We start from the raw sequence: 16,199 nt of genomic DNA on the forward strand, positions 1-16,199 counted from the left end.
GAACATCTTTCCAAACTATCCTCGTGAGCCTGCAGCAAGTGCTTTTGTGCAAAATTTTCCTAGACGTGGAATTGCTAGGTTGAAAGTTATGTGTAGTTAAACATTGCACACAGCTGTTGCTAAATTAACCCCCAAAAGGCTGCACAGGTTTTCATTTGAACCAACGGTGCAGCAGCTGTTTTGCACATCCTTCCCAGCACTACTATTAGCAGTCTTTTAATTATTTTCCCAGTCTGAAAGAGAAAAAAAATCTATGGTTATCTATTTGTACTGGAGCAAATAAGCATCTTTATATAAGTTTAAGGATCATTTTATGTGCTTATGGAAATTTCCTCTCTCCATCTTTTTCCTATTTTTCCACTGGATTATTTTTCCTTATGTTAGATTCAGGATGCTAACCCTTTTCAGGGGGCCCCAACCTATGGCGAGTTGTGTAATTATTTCATTATATATTACGATGTAATAATAATAGAAATAAAGCGCACAATACATGTAATGCACTTGAATCATCCCAACCCCCTCATCCCCAGTCCATGGAAAAGTTGTCTTCCATGAAAACGGTGCCTGATGCCAGAAAGGTTGGACCGTTGCTTGTATTTTACACACGATGTATTTTCTCCTGGTGTGTCCTTTGGCTATGAATTCTTTTATGATGTCTGTCTCCTCCACCTTTTAGCTTCAAAGTAGCCAAAGGATTTTCCTTTCTGCTTTCTGGGTGTTCCGAACCTCCCTACATCCTACCCCTCAGGGTAGAAATGAGGGGGACACAGACCCTCAGACCTTGTCGGCATTAGCCAAGCCTGGAGGGGCTTCACTGTGAGAGGCATTTTGTCAGGCGGGAGTACCCCCAGGCCAGGTGTCCCCAAGCCTCCAAGCTTTCCCCAGGGCTGCAGACGCACTCCCTGGCCCTGGCCCAGGCACCCCCAGGAAGAGAAGTGAGCAGCACTGAGCAGAGATTTGTTCTGTGATCCTCCCCAGAAGCCATCCTGCTGGGAGAAGAAAGGGCAGGGCAGACCCCCACCCCAGCCCAGCCCAGCGGGGCCTGTCTTTGCAACAGGGGCTCCCAGGAGCCCAGATAGGGGAGATCTGCTAATAGCCTTTTTCGGAAGGTGTGGGGCCGGGGCGCCAGCAGCCAGACCCAGACTGACTGACCGCAGCCCAAGTCCAGCAGAGATGCCGGCCTTCTCTCCCGGCCTCTGGAGGGCGCCTCCGGAAAATGGGTGAGTGGAGGGGCAGCCTCCCCAGGTCCGGGCCAGCCCTGCTCAGTAGCCAGGACTGTAGCTGCCCTTTCTCTGTTAAACAATCAGCTCGTTCCCCATTATAAAAGTACCAAGTATTACACACAAAAATCGCCAGGGTCACAGTGGTGAGCCACGTGGAAGTGCCACCCCGGCCTGGGGTCCGTAGGAGATGATCAGACCCCTCCTCCCTGTTCTCGAGTCTCTTCCTCCAGCAGTTCCAAAAAGGCACCCTTGTCACTCTGACCTTCAGGTGTTTTGGTGTAGCCACATAGATGGTATTTTCTAACAGTGCAAAAGTCGCGCTTTCATCTGTGGCTGTGCTCCCTTTCCCGGCCCTATTGTTGTGGGGTTTTGGTTCTCTCTTTCCAAAAACTTGTCTTATCATGAAATAGGCACAGATAAAAGTGCACTAAAGACAAACGCACAGCTGAATAAATGACAATAAAGGACACGCCTGCGGCCGCATTTCCAGCACCCCAGAAGCCACCCCTCGTCCCCAGGGGCCCCCTCCCGCCTGGTCGCAGCCTCGTCCCCCTGGAAGCAGCTGCCACCTTGACTCTGCAGTCGTCGGGTCCTGCTCACCCTTACAGTTCCCTCGCTGTGGTTTGGCTTTGCCCGTTTGTCCCTTTTTCCGCTGTGGGTCAGTCGTCCAGTGTTTGCATGGACGGACTTCGGGGTCCCTGCTCCAGGTGCCCCGACCCTGCGCTGCAAACCGCCCCCCCCGCCACGCCCCAGGGCCCACACTTCCCCCTAGGGGAGGCAGGCTGGGGGGCAACCCGCAGGTGGGAATCCTTCTCGTCCTCCCCAGGCTGTTCGATGCCTCAGGCTTTGGTGTCTTCTCTGGGAAGCGCGTTAGTGGGAAGACCAGCTATGGTGATGCTGGAGAGAGAGCTGCTGGCTTGCCTTCTCGCACCTTCCCCGCTCCCTGCTTTCCCTGCTCCTAGTCCCAGCACCGGGCAGGTGTGCCTTTCCCTTCCCTGTGCGCGGGAATCTCCAACACCCCCACCCAGGCCAGTCCAAATGCCTCCGCGTCTGTGACTCCCTCCGTCCCATGACGGGCTCCTCCAGAGGTTGTTTCTCACACCGCATTCCTACATTCTAAGAGGCTAATAAAAACCTCCGGCATTTATTGGGCCAACTATTCGTGCAGGCTCTTTGTACATGTTATCAGCAACTCTTGCATCAACCCGGAGAAGGAGATTATAGCTCTGTTTTATAGATGAGCAAATTGAGGCTCACAGAGGTGAAGCGACTTTGCCCGAGGTCACACAGAGTTGGTGAGTGACAAAGCTGGGAATCAAATCAGGGAGGGCCTCTTCCTGGGGATGCACACAGGCCTCGAGGTGGGGGGGATGTCATGGAGGTGGGACATGGCCCCATTTACATACTTTTAAAAGGCACAGACATCAGGGACCCACAGAAGTCACGGATGTCCCATGCCCCGGAGCTGGTCCGGTCATGCTTGGAGAGAAGGGGTGGGCCCCTGCGAGATGTATGCTCAGAGGCCCCAGAATCTAATTTACCTCGAGGGTCCAGAACCTTCTATGAACGTTTTATGCCTTCTGAGCCTTAGCACAGGCCAGGACCACGTGGGTCTCACCATCCAGTTCTCGGCAGCTGTGGCCGTTTTCAGGGCAGCTGCCTTACCCTTCTGACCTCGAGGAACTATAAGGAAGTGGCAACGGGCTCCGGAGCCAGACAGCCTGGACCAAAGGCCCGGCTCAGTCACTCTCTGCCTGCACCAGCTGGGGAGAGCTACTTCTCTCTGCCTCAGTTTCCTCCTCGGTGAAGATGTGATTAAAGACACTACTTACCACTCTGTAAAGCTGAGCGAAGACACTGCTGACCTCATAGGCTGTCATGAGGACGAAATGAGTTTCCACATGCCCAGCGCTTGGTACAGACTAAGGCTCAATCAACGTTACCTATTACAATTATTCCTCGCTCGGGGCTCCCAGAGGCCCCTCCCTCTATGGGGGTGAACTCATGAAGCCCCAGGCGCTGGTCCAGCCACATTGTTGAGGCCCCTCCGCAAGCCTCCCAGAAGCCAGGGCTGTGTGTCCTCCACGCACCCACAAACCACCGCTTCATGGAGCCTTGAAATTGGGGGCTGGGAGGAAACCTTGCCTTTAAACCAATGACCAAGCACCCCAAGGGCTCTGGGAGGCCCCAGTGGATCCCAGCTTTGCCGTAGGTCAGGCCACTGGGCAACGTCCAAGAGTACAGTCACCCTGGGTCCCAACCCTTCCCTAGCCCTGGGCCTCTCCCGAGATTGTTGCCTCCATCTGACCCAGGAGCACTGGGGGTGGTGGTGAGAGGAGATTTGCACAGGAAACTAACCTCGGGTGGGCACCCTGTGTATGCTGGACCATATGGGAGGCACTTCACAAATACTACTTATTTTTCACTACCCTGTGAGTAGTTGTGAAAAAGCAGCTCAGAGAGGTTTAGTTACACACCCAAGGTCACACAGCACTGGGATTCATACCAGTCCCGTCTGGCCCCAGAATTTGGGTTTTTCTTCTACAACTAACTTACTGCCTTAAGACAGGCAGTCCCGCGGGTGGTCCTGAGGCATGACCAAGATGAGACCCCCAACTCTCCCAAATAGAGGGACCATCCCAGCTTCACAGAAATAGACATTTCAGAGCCTTGAGAGATGGGGATTATGTTGAATCTCTAGATCAATTTGGGGAGTATTTCCATCTTAACAATAAGTCTAACGTCTTCTGTTTCATGAACATGGGATGTCTTTCCATTTATTTGAACCTTTTAAAATTTCCCTCAACCATGCTTTGTAGTTTTTAGAATATAAGACCTACATTTCTTTTGGTAAATTTATTCCTTTTGTTATTTTACCTTTTTATGCTATTGTAAAGGGAATTGTTTTCTTTTTCTTTTTTTTTTTTGAGACAGAGTCTTGCTCTGTTGCCCGAGAGAGAGTGCCGTGGCGTCAGCCTAGCTCACAGCAACCTCAAACTCCTGGGCTCAAGTGATCCTTCTGCCTCAGCCTCCCGAGTAGCTGACACTACAGGCATGCACCACCATGTCTGGCTAATTTTTTCTATATTTTTAGTTGTCCAGATAATTTCTTTCTATTTTTAGTAGAGACGAGGTCTCGCTCTTGCTCAGGGTGGTCTCGAACTCCTGACCTTGAGCGATCCTCCCGCCTTGGCCTCCCAGAGTGCTAGAGGAATTGTTTTCTTAATTTCATTTTGGATTGCTTATTCCTAGTGTATGAAGACAAAGTTGATTTTTGTATATTGATCCTGTGAACTTGCTGAACTTTATTAGTTCTAATAGTTTTTTTAATGGATTCATTAGGATTTTCAATATATAAGAGCTTGCCATTTGCAAACAGAGATAGTTTTACTTCTCCCTTTCCAATCTGGATGCCTTTTATGTCTTTTTTGGCCTCGTCACCCCGGCTGGAGCCTCCAGCACAATGTTCGACAGCGGTGGAGACAGCAGACATCCCACTTTGTCCTGATCTCACGGGAGAAGCATCCAGTCTTGCACCGTTACCTACGAAGTCAGCGGTGGCTTTTTCATAGAAATCCTTTAATGGGCTGAGGGAGTTCCCTTCTATACCTAGTTTGCTGAGTGTTTTTATCATAAGAAATTTTAAGATATCGCGATATCATAAGAGTATTTAAGAAATGGCAGGAGGGCACACGGTCCCTCCCCTGCTCAGGCTGGTTTGCTCCCTGCATGGGGGACTCAGTGCTGCTCTCCCCACCCCCGCCACAGGTGACCTGTGCTCAGTTCCCACTCAAGTCTTGGGATGGGAGAGCTCGTCCTCCATGAATGTACCCCTCCCAAATTTAAAAACCATCCCAGCCCTGCTGCTTTCTGGGCTAGGATGGGGCTCCGCCCCTGACTTGTGAGTGGACACGGCCCCTGGCGGGCAGACTGAGGAGGGCGCGAGCAGGGAGCAGAAGATGGAGGGAGGAGGGCTGTCCGCTCACTGCCCTTGGATACACCCGCATCCTCTGGGGTCACCTTGGCAACAGAGGGGAAGGGAGGCTGGCAGGCTGATCTGGGGTGGCGTGGGTCTCCTGTCACCAGCTCAGAAAGTGCTGACAGTCCGGACAAGTGGGTGACAAGAGAAGGGACTGTCCCCTTGCTGCTTTTCACACTCAGCACTCTGGGACACTCATGCTAAAACACGCAGGAGTGAGCACTTCGCTCTGCCCTCGGAAGGAGACCTGGACACCAGGCCCACCCCTGGCCCAGGGGCATCTCGGTCACCTCTCTCACCCCGCCCACCTCTAAGTGCCCAGTAAAGTTACAGCGCCGCTTCGTCCCTTCTTACCTCTGGCCTGTGCCTTCCCCTCTTGCTCCCCGAGTTCTTCCCCAGGAGGCACCTTCGTAAGCAGAAACCCTCCCCACCTCGGGGACCACCCCTGCCCCTTAGCACGTGTGCGCAGCATTGTCACAGCTGGCTTTGGCAGCCAGTAGGTGCTCAGTGAGTGCTCCTTCCCCAGGGTTTACAGGCAGAGGTGCGTGCGCATGTATGTGTGGTGCATGTGTGTGTGTGTGCGTGTGTGCGTGTGTGTGCATGTGTGTGTGTGTGCGTGTGTGCGTGCGCGTGCGAGTGTTGGGGGGAGGGGTGAAGGATGAGTGAGAGGGGCTGGAGGAGGAGAAGCCTCAGACAGCCCCGGGTCTCCAGTGTCGGGACCCTGTTCTCCCATGTGGGGATGGGGTGGCCCCATTCTTCTGGGGCGACTCACACGCCCCGCCTGCTCAGCTCTGCACGCGCGGCTCCCGGGCCCCAATGAGCATACTGAGGCCGAGGAGGTATTTATGGTGCATCTTTCTGGGGGAGGCTCGTGGCTTCCCAGCCATGACCTCAGTGCTCATGGGGACAGCCCCGGGTGCACCAGGCAGGTGCCGACTTGCAGAAGGAGGAAACTGAGGCCCAGGAGGGAGAGGGTCCACCCACAGATGCCACCTCAGGAACCAGAGGGTCTCAGGAAGCAGGATCCCCCCTCTCCCCTCACCAAACCATGAAAATCAGGACAGCCGGAACGAAGAGCCCAGGTGGGCCTGCCGCCTCCAGGGCGCCTCTGGGTGCAGGGCCACCCCTGCCTCCACCCCACACCACTGCCACCCACGGGAGTCGCCAGGGTGCACTCCCAGGTGAAGCCGCCACTGCACCCACCCTGCCAGGCGCTGTGGAGGAAACCGAGGCAGAGGCTTTGCCCTCACGCAGGGGGAGTCTAAGGAGTGGCGTGAACCCAGCAAGGCCAAGAGAAGGGGACGGAGCAGTGGGGCGTGCACAGGGCCTGCGGGGACAGCCGAACTGAACCGCTGACCCTCAAGGGGCCTTGGCCTGGGCCACTGAAGCTCCCGGTGCCCTCTCAGCAGCCTGGACCGGGTGGGAGGCCTTCGGGCAGCTCTGCTGCTCCTCCCCCACCAGTGCCCTGCTCAGGGTCAGGGAGGACAGGCCCTGACAGTCCCACTTTATTTCCAGGGCCTCCAGCTGTGGGGTGGCTTTCAGGAGGGGCTGGTAACTCCCAGGAATCCCCTGCAGCTCCTGAGCAGTGGCCACTGGCCTCTCCTTGGCGCCCTCACACCCTGCACAAATTAGCCCCTGGGGACAGGGGGGCCCTGGGGCCGGGCCAGCTCTCTGGGGCCTCTCCTTCCCGGGTGCCCTGAGCGGGCTCACCCTCGCTCCCCACCATCCTCGGCCTGCACGGCCGAGTGACAGAAGCCACTAGGCCAGGCCTGGGCCTTGGGTTGACGGTTTCGTCCACTGAGCCGCCACTGCCGAGCAAGCGCCCACAAAGTCCTCTCCACGCGTGATCTAGGGGCTTTCTAAGCCGATGTGTGACAGAGAGTGAGGTGTAGAGAGGTCACATCCTCGCCCTGGAAAGTGACAAAGCAGGGATGTGAGCAGTCTCTCCGAAGCTGCACCTCAGCCAGTGTGCGCTGTGTCCGAGGACCTGCCAGCACCTCCCCCCGGGTCCCTTGTGCCCCGCCACTGTGTGGTTCAGCTCCTCACTGCCCAGGCCACGGCAGCGTCACCACAGCTTTGACATCTGTTTGTTTCCAACAGACAGGGGTGGGGGACAAGTGGGAGACACTCCTGCCCACCAAGGCTCTGGTGCTCAGGGTGCAAGTTGGGGAAGCCAGCCCCTGGGGTGGGGTCCTTGGGCAGGGCCTCCCCAGAGCACACAGTAACACCCCTGGCATTGGGCATGCACCTGTAGAGGGCCCAGCCTGGCCTAGGCTCTGTGGGGACACCAAGAGTCCCCCAGGCCTGTTGGCGCCACCCCAAAGGGGAGCAGGGGCTGGCGACATCCGGGAAGTGAGCCAGGAGTCCTGGGGCATCAGGGGAGGGGGATCCAGCCCAGGCCCTGACAGCCTGGCTGACCTTGGACGAGCCCTTGCCCGCTGCAGCCTCTGCAGCCACAGGCCACAGCTGCGAAGTGCAACCTTCACTGAGGACGCCCAGCCAGGGACACCCCCAACCGCCGCCCCGCCCCCTGGTCCCATGACATGAGCCCACATGCAGGTGTGCGTGTGCACGTGTGAGTGTGAGTGTGAGCGAGCACGTACAATGTGTGTGAGTGAGCACGTGTGTGTGCCTGTAGCAGGCCTGTGAGCTGGGGACCGAGTGAAGACAGCGGCTCCAAATATCTCCCAAGACCCCCTCCACTGCGCCCCGACCAGCCGGGCCCCTCCTGGAATTGCTGAGTGCAAAGAGCTGGTCCCCGGGCAGAACCAGGGGGACGACCATGACTGTGCCCCACATGAGGGGATGTCAGGCAGGAGGGGACCTGGCCCTGCTGCCCTCACTGCCCGCTAGGCTGCACACGCTCACCCCCAGCCCCCGCCCCACGGGCCCCCAGCAGCTCCGGGGAGGGAGTAAGTGTGCGTGACCCTGGGGCGGGGGCCTCGGGGAGGAGGATACAAGGTCCCCTCTCCTGCCGCCACACCCCACACCCGTGTCCTTCTGCCCACACCCAGCGCTGTAGGTCGTCCCAGCCCTGAAGCTGGGGTCCCCGGCACCGGCTCGCTGAGGCTTAGCGTGAAGTCTGATGGCTCACGGAGCCCTCCCCGAGGCCCAACCTGGGCACCTGCTCTGCGCGCATGCCGACCTCTGGGGCTCGGCTGCTCTGGGCTTGTCCTCCTTCCTCTGGGGAGCTGACAGTGGAAGCCCCGGCCCTGGCCTCTCCTGAGGGCAGCCCTCAGTCTCCAGTGGGACGTGTCATGCCCACCACAAACTCGGCATGTCTGAAACTGTCCCTTCCTCCCTCCATGCCCCCATAGCCTCCTTCTTCTCATCTGGTCACCCGGAGCCCAATGTCCCCCTTCACAGAGGTGGCCACATGGCTCTGGAGGGGGCTGGGGCTGTGTGTCAGGGTTGAGCCCCTGCGGTGCTTCTGTGACCGGAGCCCAGAGTGACCACTTGAGGCCGCGGTTTCCCCTCTGTCAGCCATGGCTGGCCCGTCTCTGGGTCGGGGTGGAGGGCAGCACAGATGAATGATACACGACGGGGAGAGGCACGCGGCACAGCGGCTGGGGCTTGGCTGGCGCGGGCTCCGGACCCTGCCGCGAGCCCTTGAGGCTCTCGAGGGCCCCTCCCTCCAGGCATGTGACCCCAGACAGCAATCCAGACACACGGCGACTTTCGCCAAGCCACACCCGGGCTCAGAACCCCCGAAGCCTGGCACCGTCGCCCCTCCGGAGTCCAGTGCCCCTGACCCCCCCCTTCTCCACAACATCCCCACTCCCCCAGGCAAAGCAGACGGCTTTCCCGCCTCTGTTCTGCAGCCAAGTGGCCCGAAGTGGCCTGGCTCACGCCCTCCTCCCCCCACGGGCCTGTCGCCTGCTTCTCTACGGAGGAGCACAGGGGCGGGAAGGGCGGAAGGGGACTTGACGTCCAAGAAGGAGATGCAGCGACAACAAGGAAGCTCCCACCTGCTCAGTGTTCAGTCTCCAGGTCTAGGCGCTTGCTGGAGAAACATGAGCTCAGCTGCCACGCCCCAGGGAGGGGACACACCCTTCTCTGCCTGATGGCAGGGCCAGGGGTGGACTCGGCCCATGACCTCACCGCTCCTGGCTCCAGGCAGCGGCCCTGCCCGCCCCTGGAGAATTCCATGACTCAGGTAAGAGGGGAGGGGCCCCGACAACGTCTCAGAGCCAAGGTCACACCACCCTGCACCCCAGCGTCTACAGAAGGTACACGCCGGGACCCGAGGGCACTGCCTCCCTCACTTGGCCCAGGGAGCAGCCTCACCAAAGGGACAAAGATGAAGCCACGAGGAGGCTAGAGGAGAGCCGTGGGCGCACCAGGGGGCTGGGAAGTTGGAAACCTTGAGCCCCTACCTGGTTCCACCCCTGCCTGAAGGTCAGGCAGACAGGGTCTGGGGGCTGAGAGGTGGGGTTTGGGCCTGGCCTCAGGGAGCTTGCCTGGCAGATGAGAGGCCAGGTGTGTGCAGAGCCCACAATCTATGCTCAGGGCAGCCAAGCATGGCTGCATGGGTTGTGCACTGCTTAACTCCAGGGGGCGCCCTACACACAGACTTACGGTGTTGGCTGGGCATGAGCAATGTGATGGCCCCATCATCTCTCTTACACACATACACACACACACACACACACACACACACATGCACGCACGCACGCACGCACATGTGCTTGGTTCATGCAGCCTCTTGAGATTTCACATCTATGTCCTGATGTGTTCACATTTCCTCGGCCCTGCTTAGAGATGGCGACAGCAGAATAAAGGGGTGATGGAGGACGGGGAATGGGTGTAGAATGGAAGAGCTGACCTGGAACTCCTTTCCTGGGCCTGCCCCATGTTCTCAAAACTCAAAATGATCATCACAGCTCTAACTCGGACCCTCCGTCTGGCCCTGGGCTCGGCAGAGAGGAGCCGCTTCCCGTTCTCCGGACCCGACTCTTGAGTTTACCCTGGCCAAGCTCCCTGAGCTGGACCTCCCCCATCTGGACTTTGAGGCGCAGCTGAAATGCGACCTTGCACGTGGAGATTTTGTGCCAGCCAGCCCCTCCCGAGGCTGCAATCTCTCCTTCCCCTCCTACTGAAAACGTGCCCAAGTCTCTCTCATCTTAAACACTCCCCTCTGGGTAATACTTATATCAACAAATACTCACACAGCAGGGGCCGTGAATGCATCGGGCACTGTTCTAAGTGAGTCTCCTTATAGCACAGGCATAATCTTCACGACAGCTTTGTACGAAGGTCAATGATTGTGTCCATTTTACAGATAAGGAAACTGAGGCCCTACGAGGGCCCACAGGCAGTATGTGCCAGAGTGGGGATTTGAATCCAGGCAGTCTATCTACCTCCAGGTCCATGTTCTTAATGCCCCTCTGTTATACTGACTTTCCTCTTTTAAGTTTCCGGAACTAATTGTGGATGTAGCTTCTGCTTTGTTTGCTGGGACATTGCTTGGAGCCCTGAGCCGCCATGCCCAAGTCTAATCACCCGGGGCGGCCATGCCGTGGGGAAGCCCAGGCTGTAGGAGAGGTTCTAGCTGACGGCCCCCATCTGAGGCCCAGCCAGCCAGCGCGGAGGGAAGACACCCCCAGGTCATTTTGGCCGTGACTTTGGAGTCTCGCCAGACACCATGGACAGGGACGAGTCGTCCCTTGTGCCCTGCCTGACCTCTGGCCCATAGAATCTGGGAGCGTAATAAAACGGTCGTTTTAAGCTGGTAAGTTTTGGGGTTGCTATGCAGTTGGAAAAACTGCCATCTGCCCCCGACCCACCCCTGCACAGACACCCTTTCTCCTCAGTGCCCGGGTCTCTGGGTGGCTGGATTCAGGGGGCTCATTCCTGCCTGGACTTTCTTCACCTCCCGGCCATCACTGGGGCCTTCTACATAACACCCTGGCCGTGGCTTCCTTGACGCCTTCCTCCCTCCTGGTCCCTCTCCCTTGCTGCCTGTGCCTCAGTTCCCCTCATAGGGTCCCCTTCCGCCCATCACCCTGGAATGTGGGTGTCCTCCAGGATCTCCCACACGAAGGGCCCCAAATCCATGTCCCCGGGGCAGACCACATCCTTAGTGCGGTGTCTTCTCTGCTCTGGCCCTGCCTCTCCTCCCGGACTTGCTGCAGTCCCCACCCCCTCCCCGTCCCCTGCTGTTCCCCAGGCGTGGCCTGAGCACCGTGGGGGACGGGCACCGAGCTGGCCCTGGGAGTGCCGTGGAGGTGGCGGGTCACGCGCTGATGGGGACAGTGAAGGGAAAGCCGCAGTTTCGGATCCTCCCGTCCTGGTGCGAGCGTACCGTGGGAGTGTGACTGGAGCGTGTGCCGGGCGGGCGGAGGCGTCTAACGGGAGGGAAGCAAGGAGACGCAGTTAAAAGTGAAGGTGTCGAAGGTCAGACCAAAGCGGGGCAAGCTCACGGATGGCGTCCGGCATCGTGGCCTAAAGCGTGTCCCCCTCAAACTCCTATATTGAAGCCCTGACGCCAGGATCTCAGAATGGGACTGTATTTGGAGATGGGGGCTTTAAAAAGGTAATGATGTTCAAATGGGGTCATTATGGTGGGCCCTAATCCAATACGAGTGGTGTTCTTAAAAGAAGAGGAGATGGGGACACAGGCAAGACACAGACGGAGAGGCGACCACGTGAGGACGCAGCGAGAAGGCAGCCGTCTGCAAGCGCAGGAGAGAGGCCTCAGAAGGAGCCGGCCCTGCCCACACCTAGATCTGGGACCTCCAGCCCGCAGAACTGTGAGAGAGTAAGCGTCTGTTGTTCAGGCCGCCCAGTCTGCAGGACTCTGTCACGGCCGCCCCAGAACACGAACACACCTGCTCCAAGGTGAGCCGGGGGAAGGGGCGCTGAGTGTCGAGGAGGAGGGTGACTTCAGAGCAGGCTTCCCACCCGCAGCCCAGACAGGGAGGCTCAGGGCGGCCCACGCCCCTTGCCGGCTGGCTCCGAAGCACAGCCACCTCCCAGTTCCTGAAGGTCCTTTGCACCTGCGTGAAGCTGGGAGTGAACCTGGATGTCCTTTAAGAAACAACCCCCACCCCATTTGCCTCCCAAGATGCTGTAGTAGCAACAGCCACCAAAGGTGCCCAGACACACACGTCCACATGCAGGCGCACACGCACACACACGCACACGCACACGCACACACGCACACACGAATATGTCATCCATTAAAATTCCAGTTTTACAAACTTGTTCTAAAATTGCCCAAAGGACATGGAAAATCGCCCTGCTTTGAAGATGTGTGCATTTTGGAATGGCCGCCTCAGCCGACATCTGGTTTCCTGGTCTCTAGACTGAGGGGGGAAGTTGGGTCTGGGGCTTCCTGCTCTCTGGCAGGGGTGGCTGGTTGGGGGTGTTACCCTACCCTGGGCACCCCCTGCTCTGCCAGCACCGTCCTGGGTTGGGGCTTGACTGGGCAGGGTCCCGTGATGGCCGAGGTGCCAGTGCAGCCCGGGGCTGGGTGGAACCGTCCCTGCGCTGCCTCTCCCCACACAGCCTGGCTGCCAGCCTCTGACATCCCTCTCGTACAGCCCCCTGCCAAGTGGCAGCCTCCTCCGGGCCTCAGGGTGGGCAAACCTCGCCTCTGGCCTCCATGGCCTGCCTGAGGCCTGCAGGGCGGAACAGTGTCCCCCTTATCCAGACTGGAGACTGAGGCACAGAGAAGAGCCAGACCCTCATTGCTGACTCTGGTTCTGTGTTTTCCCTGCCCTTGGCCAGGAAGGTAGGACACTGGGGCTGGCCCAGGATGGCTTCCTGGAGGAGGCTGCATTTAAACTGGGTCGATGGGATGAGTCCTCCTCAGAGGAGGCCAGGACACCTGCTCTGCCCTGGTCTCGCGCAGCGTTTCTTCTGCTCTGTCTACCCCCACCCAAGAGGCCCCACAGGCCCAGGCTCTGGGCGGCACTCGTGGGGCTAGGAGCTCCCCCCTCCTGCCTCATCCCTGCGTCTCTTCAACACATAGCCCCTCTGCAAGGCTGCCATCAGGTGAATGATCCACGTTCCTGGCAGCCTGCGGTGACAGCTGCCACCACGAAGCCCCCTCCCATCTCTCTAGCCCCCGCTGCCCTGGCACTTCTCATTTTTTATCTTGTGTTCCCACAGTCCTGCGCCCAGCTACAGATGGGGTAACTGAGGCTCAGAGAGGCCCAGCAACCAGCCTGGGCACACAGGTGCCCACTAGGTAGCCAGGTGCAGTGGCCCTGAGGGAGTGGAGGGTGTGGGTGTCAGCTTCTGTCCTTTGGAACCCATAGTGGCTCCAGTCCTGGGCTGTGCCTTCTTGGTCCCGGGTGTGTTTGGTCACTTCTCCTGCCCCAGATGTTCCCTGGGGACCTTGCAGATGTCACCATGGTGATGGGGCTTGTCTGTGAAGCACACGGCGTGGTGCTGCCCTAGGAGTCATAGTCTAGTGGAGCTGGGCGGGGCCTGACAGGGACGCCCTGGGCCCAGGGCAAGGGCACCTACCCAGCCTGGGCCGGCTGCCTGCAGAGACAAGTGCCGGCCTGGCCTCCGGGGCACGGGAGGGGAAGGGTGATGGGGCAGACAGTGTGAGCAGAGGAGTGAGATGCGTGGGGGTCTTGGGGGCTGAAGATAGGCCCAGCCCTGGCCCCAGTGGGGTGAGCAAATAAAGAGGACCCAGCGCTCCCTTGGGACCGCCAGCCCTAAATGCCCCCACGGTAAGGCTGGGAGCCCACGAGGCTGTGGGGCCCAGAGCCGGGAGCCTGGAGACCCCTCCCAGGCTGGGGGCTCCACTGTGTCATCCCTGGAAGGTTCTCGAGTCCCCAGAGCCAGGCCAGGTGGGCCCCTCAGGAGCCAGGCTGGGGTTGGCTGGGTTGCGAGGCTGTGCCTTGGCAAGGACAGATGTTTCCAGTTTGAGGGCTCGGGTTCCCATAAATTGTTTGTTCCACCAGACGCTGTTTCCTATTAAGCGGACTCTGGAAGATGGAGAGGCCGCCTTTCGCCGTGCAGCTCGTGCGCGTGTGTTGGGGGGCTGGGGGGGATGGGGCTGGGGAGGGCCTTGAAGGGCTGAGGATGTCGTGGACGCGTCCATCGTCCTCGCCTCCTGGCCTCCCACAGGCTCACCTGGCCCTTGTCCTGGGGACTGTCCCCTGGCTCCTGAGCAGCTGCGTCCAACTGTAGGTCTGAGAGCTGGGACTCAGGAGAGCTCAGGATGGGGGTGCCCACTGACAACCGGCTCGGCCTTCCCCTCCGCCCCTGATCAAACCGACACAGGGCCTTCCCACCCTGCCTTCCCCATCCTTCTCCCTGAAAGCCGGTTTATACTCGGCCATTTATCCTCCTCCCCACAGCTGGGCCAACAGTTCCACATCCCGATGAGTTTGCATGACAGCAGACCCTGTCCTTGCTGTGATGGCTTAGGAATGGGTGTGGGGAGCAGGCGGGGCATGGGAATGTGAGGGCCGCCGGGGAGGCGCCCCACTCCCAAGCCGTGCTTTGGACAAGATCATGCCCTGACGCAATACCAGGAACTGTGGCAGCCCTCCTGTGACCGCGAGGGGCCCGGCCAGAGGGTGCTGAACTGCAGATGGCAGAGCCTGGGCCTTAGCCCAAGCTGCTGCCTTAGCCCTCGCCGGGGCTTCCCATCATGTGAGATGATACTAGCTATGACTTCATGAGGGCTCGCCGTTTCTAGAAACTGTGCTAACTGCTGGCATTCTTCAACAAATCTCTCTTGAGGTCAGGCACTGTTATAGGTGTGGGATGCAGACGCACCAGACATAAGTCCCTGCTCTCTGAGCATTCACAGTCGCCTTGCTTTAAATGTCATCTCGCTTAAGAGTCAAACAATAGCCTAAGTTAAAGTGACAGATGCCAGTGTCCGGCCAGCGAAGCACACTTCCCCCCATGTACTGGGCATTCCTGACACTAGAGGTTGAGTTCTAGGCTCTTCTGAAGCTGGGGTTCTGCCTGGAACCCAGCTTTCTCTAAGCAGAGCCACCGGGCTGAGCCTTGGAAGGCAGTATTGAGCATGGGGGTGCGGGCGCAGCAGGTGCATGGGCTTTAGGGCAAAGCGGTGGCACTTGGTTCCTCTCGGGCCATTGTGGACAGAGCGTAGTGACCGTCTAGCTGCGTGGATGGGTGCTGAGTGCTGGGTGGGGCAGCTGCCAAGCTGCCTGTCAGTCCTGGAGCAATCAGGCGTTTCCCCTGGCTCGCCCTGGAATTGGGTAGCTACCTGACATCCAGAAATAAATCCTTTCCTACCTCAGTCAGCTGGAGTAGACTACATGCTTACTGCAAATACCATCACCTAACCGCACCACTGGCTTAGGGCAGGTGGTTGGGTGGCGGATGGAGAGATCCTCCCGCTATGGCTGTTTCTTTTTATGCAGTGGGAAAATACTCGGTCAAACTGCTGCTTCCTGTACTTAGGAAGGGAGGCCACAACCAGACATGCTGGGCGCAGTGACAGGATGGGACCCTTTCTGGGCCTGTGTTCTTTGGGGAGGGTGTATGGTGCTCTCCGTGGGGGAACAAGACTGCATGGATGTGGGACAGGCAAAGGGAGGGGCCATTAAGCAAAATTCTCCTGCTCCCACCTTTCCCCCTGGCTCCTCCAGCTCACCTGAGCCCACGCACAGTCACAGTCTAACGGCTCAGTGCGGCGGGACGTGGAGGGGAAAATCCTAGAGAGGAAGGAGCCCCCAACTTTGCTAGTCCTTTCTCTAAAGTCATCGGCTAAGCCGAGCCTGTGTGGAGCAAGGCTCCAACCTGGCTTTCCATAAGCAGTGAAAACATCTCCAAAAATGAAGGCAAAATAAATATGCATTTAGATACACCAAAGCTGAATTTGTCACCAGCACTGTAACCACACTTGTCCTGGGTGCCCCCTAAATTTAGTAAGGAGTATAAATGACATCATCTTTTTTGGCAGCCACTACACACAACTGGAACCCCTAAATATTGTCCTGTGTGAAGCTACTGAGATTCATTTTCCTAAACCCGAATTTCTGGACCCAAAGGGGTTG

At 58.1% G+C, this 16,199-nt stretch overlaps 1 protein-coding gene across 1 annotated transcript; it reads right to left on the reverse strand.

Moving 5' to 3' along the window:
• Positions 1–7,244: 7,244 nt before the first annotated feature.
• On the reverse strand, positions 7,245–7,757 carry LOC105808879. Its single transcript, XM_012642635.1, is given in 3 exon segments — positions 7,245–7,418; positions 7,420–7,694; positions 7,697–7,757. Coding segments are annotated over 3 exon segments (510 nt in total).
• Between the last annotated feature and the right edge of the window lie 8,442 nt (positions 7,758–16,199).

The sequence above is a fragment of the Propithecus coquereli genome, unplaced genomic scaffold (genome assembly GCF_000956105.1).
Source record: "Propithecus coquereli isolate 6110/MARCELLA unplaced genomic scaffold, Pcoq_1.0 Scaffold181, whole genome shotgun sequence".
Taxonomy (NCBI): Eukaryota; Metazoa; Chordata; class Mammalia; order Primates; family Indriidae; genus Propithecus; species Propithecus coquereli.